Below are 20,894 nucleotides of genomic sequence, written 5' to 3' on the forward strand. Positions count from 1 at the left end.
TCTTAACATGAATGCTAACATTGCACTTGTCTTTCTTACCACTGACTCAACTTACAAATTAACCTGTAGGGAATCCTGCACGAAGACTCCAACCCTTTGCATGTCTGATTTCTAAATTTGCTCCCTGTTTAGAAAACAGTCTATGCTTTTGTTCTTTCTACCAAAGTGCATCACCATACATTTTTCTACACTGTATTCGATCTGCTACTTTCTTGTCCATTCTCCTAATTTAGCCAAGTCCTTCTTCAGACTCGCTGCTCCCTCAACACTACCTGTTCCTCTGCCTATCTTTGTATCTTCCACAAACCTGGCCACAAAGCTCTCAATTCCATCATCAGGATCATCGATATATAACCTGAAAAGAAGCAGTCCCAACACCACTGGCTGGCAAACACCACTAGTCAACAGTAGCTCGCCAGAAAAGACTCCTTTACTGACATTTTTTGTCTCCTGCGAGTCAGCCAATCTTCTATCCATGCTGTTATCTTCCCTGTATACCATGGGATCTTATCTTGTTTAGCAGCCTCATATGTGACACCTTGTCAAAGCCCTGAAAATCCATGTGAACAACATCCACTGACTGTCCTTTATCTATCCTACCAGTTATTTGCTCAATGAATTCCAACAGGTTTCCCCTTATAAAATCCGTGCTGGCTCTGGCCTATTTTATCATGTGCCTCCAAATACCGCAAAACCTCATCCTTAATAATGAACTCCAACATCCTCCCAACCACTGAAGTCAAGCTAACCGGCCTATAATTTCCCATCTTTTGACTCCGTCTCTTCTTAAGGAGTGGAGTGGCATTTGCAAATTTTCAGTCCTTTGGAACTATTCCAGAATATAGTGATTGTTGAAGGATCACCACTAATGACTCCACAATCTCTTAAGCCATCTCTTACAGAACTCTGAGGCATAGCCCATCTGGTTCAGCTTCCCAAGCACCTTCTTAGTAAAACCAACTACACTCACTTCTGCCCCCTGACACTCTCCAATTTCTGGCATAACTGCTGGTGTCTTCCACAGTGAAGACTGATGCGCAATACTTAGTAAATTATCTACCATATCTTTGTCTTTCATTCCTACCTCTCCAGTGACATTTTCCCATAGTCCAATATCCGCTCTTGCCTCTCTTTACTCATTATATATGTTGAAAAAACTTCTGATATCTTTAATAGTATTGCGATAGCTTACCTTCATATTTCATCTTTTCTCTCCTTATTGCCTTTTTAGTTGCCTTGTGTTGGTTTTTAGAAGTTTCTCAATCCTCTAACTTCCCACTATATATCCTCTTTTGCTTTCATGCTGCCTTTGATTGCCCTTGAAGCTATGGTTCCCTCATCCCCCCTTTAGAATGCTTCTTCTTCTTTGTGAGGAATCTATCCTGTGACATCTGAATTGCTCCCAGAAACTCCAGCTGTTGCTGCACTGCCATCATATTATGATCACTATCTCCTAAAGGTTCCATTACCTTAAGCTCCCTAATCAAATCAGGTTCATTCCACAGCACACAATCCAGAATTGCCCTTTCCTTAATGGGCTAAACCACAAGCTGCTCCAAGAAGCCATTTTGAAAGCATTCTACAAATTCCTTCTCTTGGGATCCAGCACCAACCTGATTTTCTCAATCTACTTGCATATTGAAATCCCTTGTGACTATCATAACATTGCTCTTTTTACTTGTTATTTCTATCTGCCATTGTGATTTGTACCCCACACTTTCTCAACCCCAGATCCACTGATGTCAACAGTGGTGAGCCTGTTTCCCTTCCTCCTGTAATCCAGAACCAGCTGCCTTGTTCTTGCGACATTGAGGGAGAGGTTGTTTTCTTGACATCACTGTGTCAGGGTGATGACTTCTTCTCTGTAGGCTGCCTCATTATTATTGGAGATTAGGCCAATCAGTGTAGTGTTGTCAACAAATTTAATTAGCAGATTGGAGCTGTGGGTGATGACACAGTCATGGGTATACAGAGAGTAAAGGAGGGGACTCAGGATGCAGCCCTAAGGGGCACCTGTGTTAAGGGACAGAGCTGAGGGAGCCCACTCTTACCACCTGCCGGCAATCTGACAAGAGTCAATATAACTCCCATCAGAGTCTTTTTACCCTTGCAGTTTCTTAACTCTTCCCACAAGGATTCTACATCTTCCAATCCTATTTGATTTCATTTCATTTTATACCAACTATGCCAAACACCTCCTGCCCACCCCAGACACACCAGCCTGACCTTCTGATACAAAATATATCCTTGGATGTTAAGACTCCAACTATAATCTTTCAGCCACAACTCAGTGATGCCCACAATGTCATGCCTGCTAATCTCTAGCTCTGCTACAAGATCATCTACCCTACCTTATTCTGTATACTGCATGCATTCAATAAGAACACCTCCAGTCCTGAATGCACCCTTTCCAATTTTGCCCATGTTATCATAAGTTAAATTATTATTCCTTTCTAAGCTTTTCATCTTTTTTGTCCATTTTGGAGAGTCTCATAACCTGTCCTGCACATTCCTTCCCTTTTACTTTATCCTGGCTTTTACAAACTGTTGAACCCCTCCCCCACCCCCCGACTATTCAGTTTAAAGCCTTATCCACAGCTCTAGTTAAACCATTCACCAGGACCCCGGTTCCACCATGGTTCCGGTGGAGGCTGCACTATTGGTAGAGGAAGTATGCAAGGGTCCTTGTCAAGGTTCATCCCAAGCAGCTGCATAATAGAGGACTCTGATCTGCAGCGATTTTCCAAAGGTGCATACAGAGACAAACATCAACTGCTGCTGGAAAGTCATCAATTCGCTGTAAGATGCACTTCCAGCTTCCCAAAACTTGCATGGTCCTCCATTACATCCTTCAAGGGAGAGAACACCACAGCTGGAAATCAAGCCCTTTACAGGGTCTTCCGGGTAAGTCCTGACATTAGCATTGGCACTTAGCTGAAACACAGCAAAGAATATGGGAAGCAAACACGAGGAAATCTGCAGATGCTGGAAATTCAAGCAACACACACAAAATGCTGGTGGAATGCAGCAGACCAGGCAGCATCTATAAGGAGAATCACTGTCGACGTCATATGAATATGGGAATATGGGAAGCTTTTCAAGAACAGAAATGTGTAGAGATTGGAAAAGCCCACCTAAAGCACATCCAATTGATAATACAAGCCTCTGCAGCCATATGTTATTATTCTGTGGACAGAGACTTTAATGCCAAAGAAGCAACAAACGTTGTAATCATTCTTCACATCTGAGCACATTCCACCCTGAACAGGAGGGTGCACCTTACAAAGCCATGTCATTCTGCATCAGAGTGCTCCACAATGGTAGCACTGACCTGTATGAGGGAAATGACCATAGAAATGGCATCAAAAGAAGGACTCCATTCAAACCACAGTTCACCTACTGCCAGTCCATCCACATAAATGCAGGCTGTCGCTTTGCTGCATTAAAACAGGAAGAGAAACTTTTCTTTGACCTCTCACTGGCTTGTCAACCCAGAGCTGGTTGGCATCACTTCGCTGGAAGTAACTAAAACATGTCGCAATCTCTTGACTTTATTCCTTCACAATTCACAGCAGATGAATTGTTTCTCATGTTGTTTTCATGGCTGCAGTGTGTCTGCACTCCTTCAGTTTGGTGGAACCAGTTAATTAAATTTCTGAAGTCAGGTTCAAAAACAGTTGAAGGCCCTGGTCCCTGCTTATGGATGAAATGCAAAATGTGAGCATGGAAACAAAGTAGACTGCAAATGCTGGAATCTGAAGATGCTGACGGACCCACTGGGTTCCGCCAACAGTTTGGTTTTTTTGCCCAGCAATCTAAGCGGCCTGCCTCAATGTCTGCCAACACCTCAGAGGCTGCACAGAAGTGGAAGGGAAAGGGAAAAGATTTGGGACCGCACAAGGGAAACTCGTGGTGTGACTCCTCAAATTTTTCATTCAAGTTCATAAATTTTGCTCTTATTCTCCACTTTCTAGGCTAGTCTGTTAATGTTTAATGATGGGTCAAGTCATGTTTGATGAGATCTGAAGTGGGCTAATGGGATAACGTCTTAGAGGTAGCCTGGTTGCATACAGTCAGCAATGTTGGAGGGAAGGGGGCTGCATGACGATGGTTTGTTCAATCTTACAAAAGTGTCATTTTTGTGGTGTTATTAGAGAAGCAACAAGGGATACTCATAAATTTGAAAACAAAAACATTTCCTTAGATCTAAAGCAACACACACAGAAAATGCTAAGGGGTCTCAGCAGGTCAGGCAGCATCTATGGAAATGGATAAACAGTCAACGTTTTGGGCCAAGACCCTTCTTCTGAACTGAGAGAAAAAAGATGATAAGTCGGAGTAAGAAGGTGGGGGGAGGGGAGGAAGAAGTACAAGGTGGTAGGTGACAGGTGAAACTGGGAGAAGCAGAGGGGGTGAAGTAAAGAATTGGGAAGTTGGTTGGTGAAAGAGCTAAAGGGCTGGAGAAGGCAGAATCTGAAAGGCGAGGGTAGAAGACCATGGAAGAAAGGGAAGGAGGAGGAACACCAGAGGGAAGTGATGGGTAGGGAAGGAAAAGGTTGAGAGGGGAGAACAGGAATGGGAAATAGTGAAGGAATCTAAATTTTATTCCCAGTAATCTGGGATAATGTGAAAGGATTTGGGTTTCAAAGTGAAGCAAGTTGCATGCAGAATTATTTTGAAAATTCTTCATGTATTGTAGGAGCTGGACAAATAATTGCCACACCAATTTTTCCTCTAATTGACTTTAGCTGTAAATGTAATCTGAACACAGAGAATGTTATAGATGTGTATGTAGTGAAAATTATTTCTCAGACATAGGTTTAAATATAACTAACTTACCACCTTCCTGGAGTAAGCCCCAGCCAGTAACATAGCATCTTTTATTTGCTGGAAACACATGTAAAGGCGAAGGAAGGCACACTGGTTGGATGTAATTCGTGTTTCTTACAGGTGCTGAAAGTTCAAGCAATGCTATATCATAATCCATTGTGCTATTGTCAAATTGTTCATGAATTATCATCCGCTTGATAAGTCGCATCTCTATGTCAGAATCAGTAAAGGTAAGTGAATGCACTCCAATGTATGCAGTCCATAACTGTCGGTCAGAATACCTGCCGTAAAAAATAAAAAATGCTCAAGTTATCTTTATTGCCGTAAGCTCTTTAATGCAGTACTGGAAAAAAACTGATGAGATATTTTTCATTCTTCCTTGATATGCATACTTCATCTGCTTTGTATATTAGGATATTTAGTACAAATATTAAAATGGGAAGGAAAATACACGTGGCTGTCAAAACCATGCTTAATTCTTAACTCGCATGTCAAGTTGTGGTAAGGCTTTGATGTGTAAACTTGAACTGACTTTCTTTATAAAGATTATATTTTGAAGAGGAAGAAGATAGAATTAATCAAAGATTTGAAAACATTATCTGTACTATTCTAGCCAGCTTCTGAAGAATATTTGACTTTCTGTATATCCACTTTGTAAAATCACATACATGCAATTAGTGTATTACAATATCCTAAAGTGCATAAAAGAGTCAAATGTAGGAGTTTACTAAAGAAGATATCAGAAGAGTGACATTAAATTTGATAGAGAATTGAATTTCAAGGAACATCTTGAAAAGATCAGGAAGCTGGAAAGGGAACTGGGAGGATATTGCATACGAGGCTTTGAGTCTGCTGATGTGACTGCTAATAATGGTCCTCGTGAATAAGAGGAAACAAAAGATGATTATACCCTTGTGCACTGTAGAAAAATGGCTGGACTAAAAATTAACCAGTGTAAGAGGACAGTTCAAATGAAAAAATGTGGAAAATTTAGTTACAGTATAAACTAAACCCAACTTGAACTGCCCTAATTAAGCAGACAGTAAACAAGAGTGAGACAAAAGATTGCAAATGCTGGAATCTGGAGCAAAAAGAAACATCTGGGGTCAAGCAACATCTGTGGAAGCAAAAGGATGTTCATGACCCTGCAATGGATCAGCATGTAGGGGAAGCTAGTCAGTTTGAAGAGGTGAGAGGGAGGCAGGCAGGTGTACTGTAGGTCCCACCTCACCTAACCTTTTATGTTGGCTATTACTTTATATTGGCTCTCTTCCCTCTACATCCTGACCTGATGTAGGGTCTTGAGCCAAAATATCAACCATCCTTTTGCCTCTACAGATGCTGCTTGACCCACTGAGTTCATCCAGCAGTTTGTTTCCTAGCTTGTAATAGAAGAGGGGTATTGAATAAGGATGTTTGTAGTTAACCATGTCAAGTGAACTTGAGATGGAGTAATAAGTTATGGTCATATGGACTAAATTTGGGATACACATAAAGAATATCTTGCTGGCACTTGAGAGGCTTTGATTTGAAAGATTCTGACAGGAGATTGAAACGTGAAGGCAATCCACAACCTATGGACTCACTTTCAAGGACTCTTCATCTCAGATTCTCGATATTTATTGTTTATTTATTTGTTTTCTCTCTTTTGTACTTGCACAGTTTGTTGTCCTTTGCACACTGATTGTTTGTCTGCCCGGTTGTGTGCAGAAGTTCACTGATTTTATTACAGTTCTTGCATTTACTGAGTATGCCCGCAAGAAAACAAATCTCAGGGTCGTATATGGTGACATAGATGAACTTTGAACAGACAGAGAAACGACAGCAGGACTAGGTGGTAATTTGTAGAATTGAGATGGCTTATTGCTGTGACAGTGTGTGAGGCCTGTAGAGGCCAAAGGCAGGGGGAAACTAGGTAATCAAAAAAAATAGCAGCAATCAGCTCTAGAGAACGGGATGTAACACTTGTGGAAATTGAAGCCTCAAAGAACAAGGAACAGATAGACAAGAATTTAGATTGAAGAACCATTCGTAATATTTCTAAAAGAAATGGGAATGGTTTAGACCATAAGACATAGGAGTAGATTAGGCCACTTGGCCCATTGAGTCAGTTAAAAGTTTTCAAAACAGCTAGCCCGGGCAAGCTGATTGGCTGCTTGTTTATATAAGCTCTGGAATCATACAAAGTTGGTTTCTTTGTCCTCTTAACAGGAAGTAAACAAGCACTACAATCTTCATTATTTTGTTGTGAACAATAAGTGGAAATTGAATGTACCCCTTTCACTTTAAAGGGAAGGTGTACTGGGACTGTGATAGCTTCAGTCACTCACTGAAATGATAGAAGAGGGACAGTAATCTCCTGATTTGCAGGTGGAAGTGTTCTCTGTTGAGGACATTCCAGCTAGCTTCTTGGAGGACGCAGCTTCAAAGGGATTGCCTCAAAGTCCTGACAGCAATGTGAAAAGAGGTGAAAGACATGATAATGATCATACTGATTCCCTACGTACCATGTAGGCCAAACATCTTCCGCACAGCAACTAGATAATCACATCATAAAATATACACGGGTACAACAGAGTATAGGCCCTATGGCCCATCATGTTGTGCTAACATATAAACCTTCTCCATAATTCATCTCACCATCCCTTCCTACATGGCTATTGGCCATCCATTTTTCTTTCATCAATAATGTCCTGAATGAATCAACCTCTACCACCTGACAATGCTTTCCATGCACATACAACTCTCTCCGTAATAAAACCTTCCTCCCTGACATCTCCCCTAAACAATCCTCCATTCACTTTAAAAGCACGTCCTCTGCTATTGGCCATTGCTGCCCTGGGAAAAAGGCTCTGTTTATGCCTCTTATCATCTTATACATTATTAAGTCACTTTCCATTCTCCTTCATTCCAAAGTGAAAATCCCTAGCTCACTCATCCTTTCTTAATAAGACATGTTCTGTAATCCAGGCAACATCTTGATAAATCTCCTCTGCACCCTCTCTAAAGCTTCGACATTCTTTTGAGTACAAGGCAGCCAGAATTGAACACTATGCACCGTGTGGTCTAACCAGAGTTTTACAGAGCTGCAATGTTACAGCCGCTGCATTCAATCACTCTCAACTACTTGAGGCCAACACACCACATGCCTTCTTAAGCACCATGTCACCATTTCTTCAGAAGCTTTGAAGTCATGAGAAAAACTTCCTTTCAGAATTTTAGTAAAAAACAACAACACTCTAGAATAAGAAACTAATCTATGTAGTGAATGATCCCTTAACTAGCATAAGCAATGGGTCCTAACTGTTACTGGATGTATATTGGTCTAGAAAGGTCAAAAGCATCAGCAGAAGCTATAAGCTCCAAAGCATCACTCATTAACATCATGATCTCCCGGGTCTGTGTAATGGTCGCTTGAAGTGTGCTAACACCCAGATCAGTAGAGCACTAGTGCAATTTGCCCCCAGATCTGCATGTTATCAAGAATGTCACTTTGTAGTCCTAAGGGAATTTGTGGCAAGCAAGAGGCAGGTACTAATGAAACAAACTTCTCAACCATTGGTTGTACATAAATAGTTACTATACTTGCCTTATTTATTGAGCACTAGGTGGTGTTGTTATCCATTACAGGAAAATAGAATGTGGTGAACTTTCGAAGAGGCAATTTGCCAGCATTGAGTTGGAGCAGAACAGCTGGATTTCTCAAAAGCTGTACTTTACAATTCCTGACAGAGTTGGAAGCTGAGATGGAGGGGAAAGGCCAAGAAGTACTGACATTTTATGGTAAGTAAGTTAAAGTTTTCAGAATCCAATTTATTATCACTGACGAGTGTTACTACGCAATACTCATCAAACCTGCCCTAGTCACAGAGGAGGGTGGGTTCAAATGATATCAGACTTCCAGATGCTGGCTTTAGCTTTCACTTTGCCAAATGAGGAAATATTACTACACATAAAGCTGGGAGAAAATCAACAGGGTAAAATGGATGTGTTGTGGAAACAGAATTAAAGAAATAATGGAAGAGTCAACTGATGAAAATTCAAAACTAGAGTTTAAAAATATAGGCAGGTAAAGTATAGTGTTAAGTTGTCCTTCTTTTGCATTATATCCAGACTTTTGTAACTCAATTGCTAAGTTAGTCTGGAAGGTAAAAGTAACCTTTCTGTCTTTATTATAAAGTAAAAGCTTTGAATGGGAAGACTGGCTGTTTAGCAAAAGGAGAACAATTTGAGAATTCATTAAAGCTACACTGCAACTACAAAACGCCATGGAATAAATTGCTAAGGTAACAATGAGGTATAAAACAAATTAAAAATCAATTGAGGAGGATGAGAGGGGATCCCATTGAAATCTTTCGAATGTTGGAAGGCCTAGACAGAGTAGATGCGGAAAGGAAGTTTCCCATGGTGGGGGAATCTAGGACAAGAGAGCACAGCCTCAGGATAGAGGGGCGTCCATTTAAAACAAAGATGCGAAGAAATTTCCTTCATCAGAGGGTGGTGAATTTGTGGAATTTATTACCATAGGCAGGTGTGGGTGGCAGGTCAGGTCGTTGGGTGTATTTGAAGCAAAGCTTGATAGGTTCTTGATTGGCCACAACATCAAAGATTGGGGGAGAAGGCAAGGGAATGGGTCTGAGGAGGGGAAAAAAATGATCAGCCCTGATTGAATGGCAGAGCAGACTCGATAGGCCAAATGGCCCAATTCTACTCCTATGTCTTATGGAATCTACATGAAATCAATTTAAGATTATATTTGTCACTTTGCATTCCACTGTATAAAGAAGATATTAAGGCATCAGCAGGTACAATACGGATTCATTAGGGAGCTGTTTATAAGGAAATACAAATACAAACCTAGACTTAATGTATAGGCTACTTTCAATAGGGTGGCATGATACAAGTTTAAAAATTATAAACAGAAAGACAGCAGTTAACGGAAGACTAGTTTTCATGGGTAAGGACCAGTACCAAAAGGTACATTAAGTATACAGGAAGAATAAGAAGAATAGTAACACAGATTCAATGACATTATAACATGGAACAAGTTGATATAATATCTAATATAACATTGCAATCCCAAGTGTGTTAATCGAGACATTAAGTGTAGTAATATATCTTAAAAAGGATAAATGGACACATCTTTTCATCTTACCTTTTTCCAAAAGTACATGAGTAAATGAACATCAATATCAATTTAATCATTTCATTTATTTTGTAGGCTAAGTTAAGTCAAATATTGACAAAATAATGGTCCTTTATGATTCTAATGTTTATATAAATGACACTCTGTTCCTTTGTGCAGAGTACCAAATTTTCAACCCTCTGAACATTCCAAAAGTAAGGCCACCTTCATGGATTCTTTTTTTAAAATCAATGTTCTTCCAACTTTCACTGACAACCAGATCAAGCTAGTTTAAGATTAGTGCAACTTCTTAGCACAAGCTATTTCCTCTACAATAACTTCTCTGTGTCAGATTGCTTAATATCAATCTTCCCACACTAATTCCTTTTAACATGGTGATGCTGGTCATTATAAGTGAGTTAGCAGAAAAACAAGCCACAGGTCCCCTGATGTATTTGCTTATGAAAATTCACGTGGATTTTTCAGAAGTGGACTGGCTGTGGGAAGCTGAGCTGTGATCATCTTTCCCAGATGATCACAGCCTGATTTCACAAGACCACAAAGTTTAAACCATGGTTACTGGGACCAAAGATTATTTTTAAAGACTTTTTACTTGACCTGCAGAATTGAAGCTCAGAACACAAGTTTTTCTTGATGGTATCTAGTAGACCAATGAATGGTCATAGATTTTGAATGAAGTGTACAATTAGAACTTGGCTGAAATTTGAAACTGCAGGAAACGGTTTGCTCAGCTGTTGGAAGTTAACAGTGGTTATACACTGGTTTACTATTAGGGGTCTGCAGTTACTAGTTACTGTACAACAGTAAGCAGAACTTGCATTTCATTTCTAAGAACTTTCACAATATTAGGGTACATAAGAACATTTCAATAAATCATATTGCATGAAAAATCAATAGGATGCATCTTTATTTCTTTGTTTTTTACTAAAAATGGACTGTGATAAAGAATGAATGTCCAAAGAATGATAAAGAATGAAAGAAGAATGTCCAAAATAAAAATTGAATATGTTACATTTATATCTTAATGATAATGTTGTCAAGATTTACCCGTTTTTGCATAAGACAAAGCAGGACTACAATGGTCAATAATCCAGCACCTACTTTGCCCAGTGCAGGCCACACCCAAAATACACGCAGATAACTCATTAGCCTAAATGCAGAATCTTGCCAGCAGTATTGCATCATCTTTTACATTAAGGCCCATTGGTAGGTTATCAGGAGATGATGGCAACAGTTGAACGTAAGTGGTGTAGACTGAAGTCGTACCCACCTGCAATCACCACTGGGAGCCACATATGTTCATGGATCACTCTTTATAATCTATGGGATGACAGGGATGTCATACACCAATTTTCTGTTGCTGCACTTAATGCCTTAGATAAAGAGGAAAAGGTCCTTCATTGTCTCTGAAACCCAGCATAGTCTCCAGATCTGTTCAGCAGGGACCATGGAAACATGGTCTTAAAGGAAAGTGCCTAAATCCCTGAGGTAACAGTGCAACACATTGATGCTACCATACAGTGAATGATATTTAAGCCTATGTTTTTCAATAAAAGTATCAATGATTTCATAACCGAAAAGAACATTTCCTTTTAGAGATGGTCTAGAATATTTTGGTTGAGGCATGTCATCGGAAAATTCAGTGTCGTGGGACCCCTTGCTACTAATCAGCCTTTAGAAGTCTGCGCTCTCCAACAGGCACAGCCAATGGGACAGGTGCCAGTATAATCAGGAAAGACCAGAGCAGGGTCTGAGGCGGCAAGCCTGGAGTCAGTGACAGATCTGGGGTGAGGGAAGACTTGGAGGATCTCATTTGGGTGCTATGGGGTAGGCAGCGGTGAACAGATTTTGTGACAAGATGTTGGGGTACCAGGGCTGGAGATGAAGGGTGAAAGGGGAAGTTGCAGAGGCATGCATTCGGGAGTGTGGACGGTGGGTCAGTTTGGGAGTCAGATCAGTGGGGATGCAGTCCTGAGGTCACTATAGCAAGGACCTTGCTGAGACTCACCCTGGACCTGCTCGAAGAAATCCCCTATGAAAGCAGATTTCATAGGTACAATGAGAGACTGGCTCTGCATGCGTGGCCTCCATGGACTATTCACATGCCACTGATAACCCTAGAAGTGGCATCTAGACATGCATTACACGTTATTCAATGCCATGCCACATGGACACTCTATGGACCCTGGATTTCATCATCCACAAGAAAAGTCCCTGATTTTCATTAACTCTCATTTTTCCTAAATACTGGGCTTTGCAGCAAATTCAGTAAAATAGTGGTTATCCACAACCCCATTTCCATGCAGATGAGTTTACCATCTGAATGTCACAGCGGTGCAGATATTTCTTTTTTTTCTGGCAATACTTGCCCTCACACTTACCTGTACGATTCTGTATCTTGGAAACAATGTGAGGCAGACAGAAGCCACCAGTTATTTATCAGAGTTGCTCCACAAGTATGCCCCAAGGTTGCAAAGTGCAGACTGACTTGCCAAGGCCATTCTCCCATCGCAGCATCATTACCATTGACAATCCGTCTTCTAATGGCTAGCTGGTTTCCACAGTCTGAATATAAAAAGGAAAAAAAAACTTCTTTGTTATGAAAGCTTACACCGGATGTCCCGAATCTTCAAGCCTGTTCTGAGGGAAACATTTTTGTGCTCCAACTGTGCAAGTGTTTGCTTTCTTGAAGATACCCTTAACTACAAACAGATTGAATGAATTAATAAATTATATTAAAAAGCATTAACTTTCCTCTTACGTGCTTTTAACCCCAAACATAATTTTGTAACATTTTGATTGGCATCACCCGGTTTGAGTGGAGATATTCAATACACTCAAACTCCATTAGTCTAGTAACCTCAGGTGGTGAAAGGCTAGCTGGATTTTCAAGACAGTTGAATATTAATTTGTTACCATTGTTGTGAATTTGCACAAGAAAAAATAATAACTCATCAACTATTTATCCCTAGTTGTGCCTCAATCTTTATTTTTTGGCTCTAATGCAACATCAGTCTGCAATATTGGCTATCCCTCTGCCTGATCTGCTGAATCCTTCTAGTATTTTGTGTTTTTTTACACACCAGATTATAATTTTTGTGACTCCATTTTTAGTTCATTTTTGTGCATGCAATGCTCCACAATAATGTTGTAAATGTTACAAATGAGTGCTAATTTCACTTATAAAAGAATTTCATGTAAATATGGTAGCACCAGGAATAGGATTTAATGTTGTATAGTACTATAAATTGGGGAGAACACATACATTCTGCCTCTCTGTCAAGAAGAAGTCATAGCAGAATATTTCCCTATTGAATAATTATAAATCAGACAGTGTGTCTGACGTTGCTGCTCTTGTGCATCTCCCAGTGGTTAGATAATTAAAAGTTGCTAGTTGTCTTCATCCAAAGTCAGGTATGGCCTGCAAGATACTTGCACCCAACAAGTTTATGAAACCTCCTTGAATAAGAATAAATTGAGGTCAATGTCAAACTTTATGCACAGTTTAAATATGGAGCAAATGCTTGGTTTTGTTCAAACGGATGGGTGACCTACATACAAGCAGCAAACAGAATGATCATTGTGTATTCCGTTACATAGTGCATGCTGACCAGGCTTGTCGACTAAGGCATTCCTTTCACGTACAGCTGAGTAATGAAAGACAAGTGTATCTCAGTACTTACCTGCAGCTGAGTCATACAGAACCAAACAAACTGGATACTGATTGAAATGATAAAGCTCAATAAGAAAATCAATTATCTCAAGGAATTAATTGGTTCCCAGGGAAAAATAAGCAACAATCCTCCAGTGAGTTTTGCAGTGAACTGAATGGCAGTATGCATTTTATTGCATGCCTGCATTTATTTATTAATCTATTCATTACTGCAAATTCCCAAAAAAAAGAAAATATATAAAACAGCAAAAGAACATAATTGTTCACTTCCTTGCTTGACCAATTTTCTTTGGTTGCTTGCCGGCATACATACACTTTGGGGTTTTAAAGAGATTTTTTCACAATGAAAACTATAGTTTATAGGGCAATATTACCATAAAATAATAATATATTTGGAGGGTTAATTGAATAATTTTGAAATGGCAATGGCTGGAATGCAGCTGAACTGGAGGATTGTGAAGGACATCATTTACCCTTGGAAAAAAATGCAAGGGTAAAAAGGCTCTGATGGGAGTTATATACAGGCCATTGAACAGTAGTCAGAATGTGGGGTACAAATTACAACAGGAGATAGAAAAGGCATGTAATAAGGGCCATGTTACAATGGGGATTTCAATATGCAGGTAGATTAGGAAAATCAGGTTGATGCTGGATCCCAGGAGAAGAAATTTATAGAATGCCTAGGTGGTGGCTTTTAGAGTATCTTGTGGCTGAGCCCACTAGAGAAAAGGCAATTCTGAATTGGGTGCTAATCAGATTTCATTAGCACGCATAGAGTAAAGGAACCCTTAGGAGGCAGTAATCCTAATTCACCATGCAGTTTAAGAGGGAGAAGCTAAAATCAGATGCATCAGCATTGTAGTGGAGTACTGAGGCACGAGAGAGGAGCTGGCCAAAGTTGATTGGAAGGGGACACCAGCAGGGATGATGGTAGGGCAGCAATGACGGGAGTTTCTGGAAGTAATTCAAAAGACTCAGGATCTGTTCCTCCTAACTGCTGCTGACAAGGAAAGCCAAAAACAGCCAAAAAACAAATGGGGGTGGGGGGAGGAGAGGTTGATATACCATTTTGCAAAAATCAATGAGAGGCTAGAGGATTGGGAAGCTTTTACAGAAACAACAGAAGGCAATTAAAAAAGCAATAAGGGATGAAAAGTTAAAATATAAAGGTAAGCTAGCTAATAATTTAAAAGGGGATGCCAAAAGTTTTTTTTCCCAAATATATAGAGAATAAGAGAGGCAAGAATGAGTATCAGACCTCTGGTAAATGGCTCAGGAGAAGTAGCAATGTGAAGAAAGAAATATCAGATGAACTAAATAAGTATTTCGAATATTTTGTGTTAATCTTCACTGTTGAAGTCAGCAGCCATATGCCAGAAATTCAAGAGTGTCATTGAGCTGAAGTGAGTGTAGTCGGTATTACTTATGAAGCTGAAAGGTTTGAAGGTAAGTGAGTCACCCGGACCAGACGGTGCACACCCCAGGATTCTGAAAGAGGTGGCTGAAGACATTGTGGAGGCATTAGTAGTGACCTTTCAAGAATCATTGGATTCTGGATGGTTCTGGAGGACTGGAAAATTGCAAATGTCACTCCTCTCTTTATCAAGGAAGGGAGATAAAAACAGGAAATTATACACCAGCTAGCCTGACTTCTGAGGCTAGGAAGATGTTGGCGTCCATTTTAAGGATGAGGTTTCAGGGTACTTGGAGGCACATGATAAAATAGCCCAAAGTCAGCATAGATTCCTGAAAGGGAAATTTTACCTGACAAATCTGTTGAAATTCATTGAGGAAATAACAGGCAGGATAGACAAAAGAGACTTAGCCAATGCTGTTTACTTGGATGTTCAGACGAACTTTGACAAGGTGCTGCACATGAGACTACTAATCACGTTAAGAGCCCATGGTATTACAGGAAAGATAATAGCATGGATAGAAGTTTGGCTGACTAGCTAGCAGAAGAAAAATGTGGGAATAAAGGGGTTCTCAGACTGGTTGGCAAGGGTTGTTCTATAGTACAAACATGAGGTAATCTGCAGATGCTGGAAATTCAAGCAACACACACAAAATGCTGGTGGAACACAGCAGGCCAGGCAGCATCTATAGTGAGAAGCTATATATTTCAGGCATTTCAGGCCGAGAAACTTCTTCAGGACTAACTGAAAAGAAAGATAGTAAGAAATTTGAAAGTGGGAGAGGGAGGGGGAAATGCAAAATGATAGGAGAAGACCAGAGGGGGTGGGGTGAAGCTGAGAGCCAGAAAGGTGATTGGTAAAAGGGACACAGAGCTGGAGAAGGGAAAGGATCATGGGATGGGAAGCCTAGGGAGAAAGGGGGAGGGGAGCACCAGAGGGAGATGGAGAACAGGCAGAGTGATGGGCAGAGACAGAGAAAAAAAGAGGAGGGGAGAAAAGAATCAGGGATGGGATAAGAAGGGGAGGAGGGGCGTTAATGGAAGTTAGAGAAATCAATGTTCATGCCATCAGGTTGGAGGCTACCCAGCCAATATATAAGGTGTATATAAGGTATATAAGGACACCTACGCTCTGTCTGCCAGAGAAAGCAGGATCTCCCAGTGGCCATACATTTTAATTCCATGTGTCATTCCCACTCTAATATGTCTATCCATGGCCTCCTCTACTGTCAAGATGAAGCTACACTCAGGTTGGAGGAACAACACCTTATATACCAGCTGGGTAGCCTCCAACCTGATGGTATGAACATTGACTTCTCTAACTTCCGTTAATGCCCCTCTTCCCCTTCTTACCCCATCCCTGATATATTTAGTTTCTTTCCCCCCTCCTCTTTTTTTTTCTCTCTGCCCATCACTCTGCCTGTTCTCCATCTCCCTCTGGTGCTCCCCTCCCCCTTTCTTTCTCCCTAGGTCTCCTGTCCCATGATCCTTTCCCTTCTCCAGCTCTGTATCACTTTCGCCAATCACCTTTCCAGCTCTTGGCTTCATCCCACCCCCTCCGGTCTTCTCCTATCATTTTGCATTTCCCCCTCCTCCTCCTACTTTCAAATCTCTTACTATCTTTCCTTTCAGTTAGCCCTGACGAAGGGTCTCGGCCCGAAACGTCGCCAGTGCCTCTCCCTATAGGTGCTGCCTGGCCTGCTGCGTTCCACCAGCATTTTGTGCGTGTTGCTTGTTCTATAGTGGTTGGTTTTGGAACCACACCTTTTCACGTTATATGACAGTGATTTGGATGAAGGAATTGATGGCTTTGTGGCCTGGTTTGTGGATGATACAAAGATAGGCGGAGGGGCAGGTAGTGTTGAGGAACCAGGGAGTCTGCAGAAGGACTTAGATTGGGAGAATGGGCAAAGAAGTGGCAGATGGAATATGTGTACTTTCATGCAATTTGTTAGAAGAAATAAAGGTGTATAATGTTTTCTAGGTGGAGAATGAATTCAGAAATTGGAGATGCAAAGGGATTTGGGAGCCCTAGTGCAGGATTCCCTAAAAGTTAACTTGCAAGTTGAGTTTGCAGTAAGGAAGGCAAATGCAATGTTAGCATTCATTTTGAGAGGACTGGAATATAAAAGCAAGGATGTAATACTGAGGCTTTATAAGGCATTGGTCACATTACATTTGGACTATTGTGAGCAATTTTGGGACCATATAAGGATGAGTTGGCATTGGAGAGGGTCCAGGGGAGGTTTACAAGAATGATCCCAGGAATGAAAGGTTTGACATATGAAGAGTGTTTGATGACTCTGTTTAGACGAATAAGGAGGGATCTCATTGAAACCTATTGAATATTGAAAGGCCTAGATAGAATGGACATGGAGGGGATAGTTCCTACAGTGGGGGAGTCTAGGACGGGAGGGCACACCGTCAGAATACAAGGATGTTCCTTCAGAACAGAGATGAGGAGGAACTTCTTTAGCCAGAGGGTGGTGAATCTGTGGAATTCTTTGCCACAGATGGCAGTGAAGGCCAAATCACTGGGTATATTTAAAGCAGAGATTGATAACTTCTTGAGTAGTAAGAGCATCGTGGGTTAAAGAACATCAAGGGTTATGGGGAGAAGACAGGAGAATGGGGTTGAGAGGGAAAATAAATTAGCCATGATCAAATGGTGGAGAAAACATGTTGGGCCAAATGACACAATTCACTCCCATGATTTATGGTCTTATGGTAACAGCCTCATGAATCTATTTTAAGGACATCCTTTCTACAGCAAGGTGATCAGGAATGATGCAGGTCTCAATATGCATTGATTACTCCTTTCATAAACTGATATGCCCTAAACCTGGTTGTATTTGGGGAAACCAGATCAACATATAGACTGTTGCTCAAAAGACGCATTTACAAATATTTTCTTGAATGCGGCATCTGGTAACTGTGGAATTCTCCTCCTGGCTCCAGTTCAAAACTAACAACCAGAGTCACGTGGGTGCCGGGCAAGATGGCTGCACATTAATGGAGCTCCAACAACCCACCATAAAATTCTATTAATTAGAGCATATTTATCCCGTCTGATCTGGATATAGCTGTCCCACAGTTAAAAATTATTTGTTTTTTTCACTAAAAAATAATAACTTTGTGAGATAATTCTGTACGATGCCAAGACCTTCTAAGAGCGCTACAGCGAGCCATGTGGCTACAAGACAGGGCCCACAATCTGAAGCTCAAGGCACACTAACGACACAGACGGACCAAGGCTCCAACATGGAGAATTTACTGGCTGAGGTTAGTCGTATGAGTTCCACTCTACTCGTGGTGGCTCCTGATGTATCTACGATTAAGGAGACAACAATGGAGTTGAAGAACTCCATCAATGCCATTCAAGAGAGGCTGACGGAAGCCAAGGGTCGCCCCTCCAGTGTGGAGGACACCACTGTGCAACTGGTGGGTGCCAGCGAGCAGAATAATAAACGCTTGGACATGCTGTGGAACCGTGTCGAGCAGCTTGAGAACAGGAGCAGACGCAACAACATCAGGCTGGTCGGTCTAAAGGAGGGTGTGGAAACGGGCAGTAAGTGTGTGCAAAGAATCATGTCCGAGGGATTTGGCATCGAACTGAAGGCAGAGTTTGAGATTGAGAGGGTGCACCGGGTCCCGGCTCCTAGGCCGGGCAAGGATCGTCCCCCCAGGTAGGTCCTAATTCGATTCTTGCGCTCTTCGGCCAGAGAGAAAGTGCTGCAAGCAGCCAAAGCAAAAAGGGGAGTTGAGTGGGAGGGATGCAAAGTCTCCTTCTTTCCAGATATGTCCAGAGAATTGGCTGAAAAATGGGGGGCATTTACTATGGCTCGGAAAATGCTGCAAAGAGTCAGCGTGAGTTATACACTTGCTTATCCAGCAGTTCTACGCTTCACGTGGAAAGGAAAGAACACGTTCTTCACTACTGCTGCAGAAGCAGAGAAATTCATTCAGGAAAAGTGCGGCGCTGGCATTGACTGAGAGACAGTAATTGGTGGAGATAACTTTTTAGGTACAACAGGGTGGGTGGGGAGCTGGATAAAGCGGTCTGTTTAGTGCTAGGCTTACTAGCTGGCACGGTACTTCGCAGACCATATCATGTGTCTTTTTCTTTTCTGTTTCTTTGTAGAGTTTATCTTGCCTGTTTATTTTTATTTGTTAGTTAATCTGGCAGGAATATATTATTGCTATGTTTTGGGGTTATGTTGGTTGTTTAATTGTTGTTTGAAAGCTCAGCATTTGCAGTGTTCGTTGGTAATAATTGAGCATGGGGATAGATTACAGCAGGTTTTTCTTTGGATTTTTTTTTGGAGTTATTGCATTCCAGACTCAGTCATCCTGGAAAATATATATTTTTGCACATGTGTGCATGAAGTTTAGGATGTGAAAATGGTTAATTTCATATCATGGAACATTAATGGGTGTGGAAACCCAATCAAGAGGAAAAAGATTTTATCATACCTTAAAGGTAAACAAATTGATGTTGCATTTGTCCAGGTAACACATTTTAAAGGTGTTGAAGCACTGAAATTTAGAAGAGATTGGGTGGGTGAGGTATTCTATTCATCACTTAATAGCAAACAAAATGGGACAATGATTTTAGTTAACAAAAAACGTAATTTTGTATTGCTTGGAGAATTTAAAGACAAGGAAGACAGGATAGTTTGTATAGATGCACTTATTAACGGGGTGAAGGTAGTACTTTGTAACATATATGCACCTAATAAGGAAGACCCAGACTTTCTTAACAAGGTGAATGAAATTTTAGGTGCCAAGGAAGGAAAAATAATTTTAGCAGGAGACTTGAACCAAGTAATGGACCCAGTTATTGATAAAAGCAAATTTCAGACATCACCTTTACCTAGGGACAGGGCTGCCTTACATCAACTTATTGAGGATATCGGTCTGGTGGATATATGGCGATTGGTGAATCCATCCGGAAAAGAATATACGTTTTTCTCTCATCGACATAAATCCTGCTCCAGAATAGATTTCTTTTATAATATCCAACTCCATTGTTGAACAGGTGATAGACTGTAAAATTGGCCCAATAGCATTATCAGACCATGCACCGGTTGAAATTCGAATTGATTTAAATACTGAAGGGGGACGGAGGGGTAGATGGCGAATGAATACTATGCTGTTAAAAGAGGATTTCAGTGATAAGCTGGCTGAGGACCTGACTTTATTTTTTGAATTGAACGTAGGGAGCACAGTAAAGCTGTCCTCGGTATGGGAGGTGTATATAAGAGGAAAATTAATAGCACAAACATCTAAAGGAAGAAAGAAAGTATAGAGCAAATAAAAAATCTGGAGGCAGAAATAACCACATTGGAAAAGGTCTTATCAAGACAATATACCGACGACTTATACAAAGATCTGTGCAATTTGAAATTCCAGCTAAATAACATATATAACAAAGTAGCAGAATATGCATTATTTAGATTAAAAACAAGTTTCTGTGAAGGTGGTGACAAAGCTGGTAAGCTGCTGGCACGATATTTAAAGCAGCAGAATACGAATAGTGTTATACCTGTAATTAAGAAAGGGGATACATTAGTGTCATCATCTAAAGAAATAAACGAAGTCTTTCAACAGTTCTATGAACATCCATATGCATCACCATTTAATCATGACCAGGAGGAGCTGAATCAGTTTTTTGCTAACATAAAATTGCCTACATTATCCCCACAACAAGGCTGCCCCCTCTCCCCACTGTTATTTACGATTTTTTTGGAACCGTTGGCAATCATGATTGGAGCAGATCCAAATATTAGAGGGGTGAAGGGAGGCAGAAAGGAGCATAAGTTGATGCTATA

General features: G+C 40.8%; 1 protein-coding gene across 1 annotated transcript in view; it reads right to left on the minus strand.

Moving 5' to 3' along the window:
• The window catches only part of LOC140727201 (suppressor of tumorigenicity 14 protein homolog), a 47,446-nt gene that overhangs the window by 18,325 nt on the left and 8,227 nt on the right, over positions 1-20,894 (minus strand). The window contains exons 5-6 of the mRNA XM_073044468.1: positions 12,358-12,541; positions 4,840-5,111 (exon numbers count right to left, since the gene is read on the minus strand). Coding sequence (XP_072900569.1) covers positions 4,840-5,111; positions 12,358-12,541 — 456 coding nt within the window. The remainder of the gene's footprint in view (positions 1-4,839; positions 5,112-12,357; positions 12,542-20,894) is intronic.

Source organism: Hemitrygon akajei, chromosome 5 (genome assembly GCF_048418815.1).
Source record: "Hemitrygon akajei chromosome 5, sHemAka1.3, whole genome shotgun sequence".
In the NCBI taxonomy this organism is placed as follows: Eukaryota; Metazoa; Chordata; class Chondrichthyes; order Myliobatiformes; family Dasyatidae; genus Hemitrygon; species Hemitrygon akajei.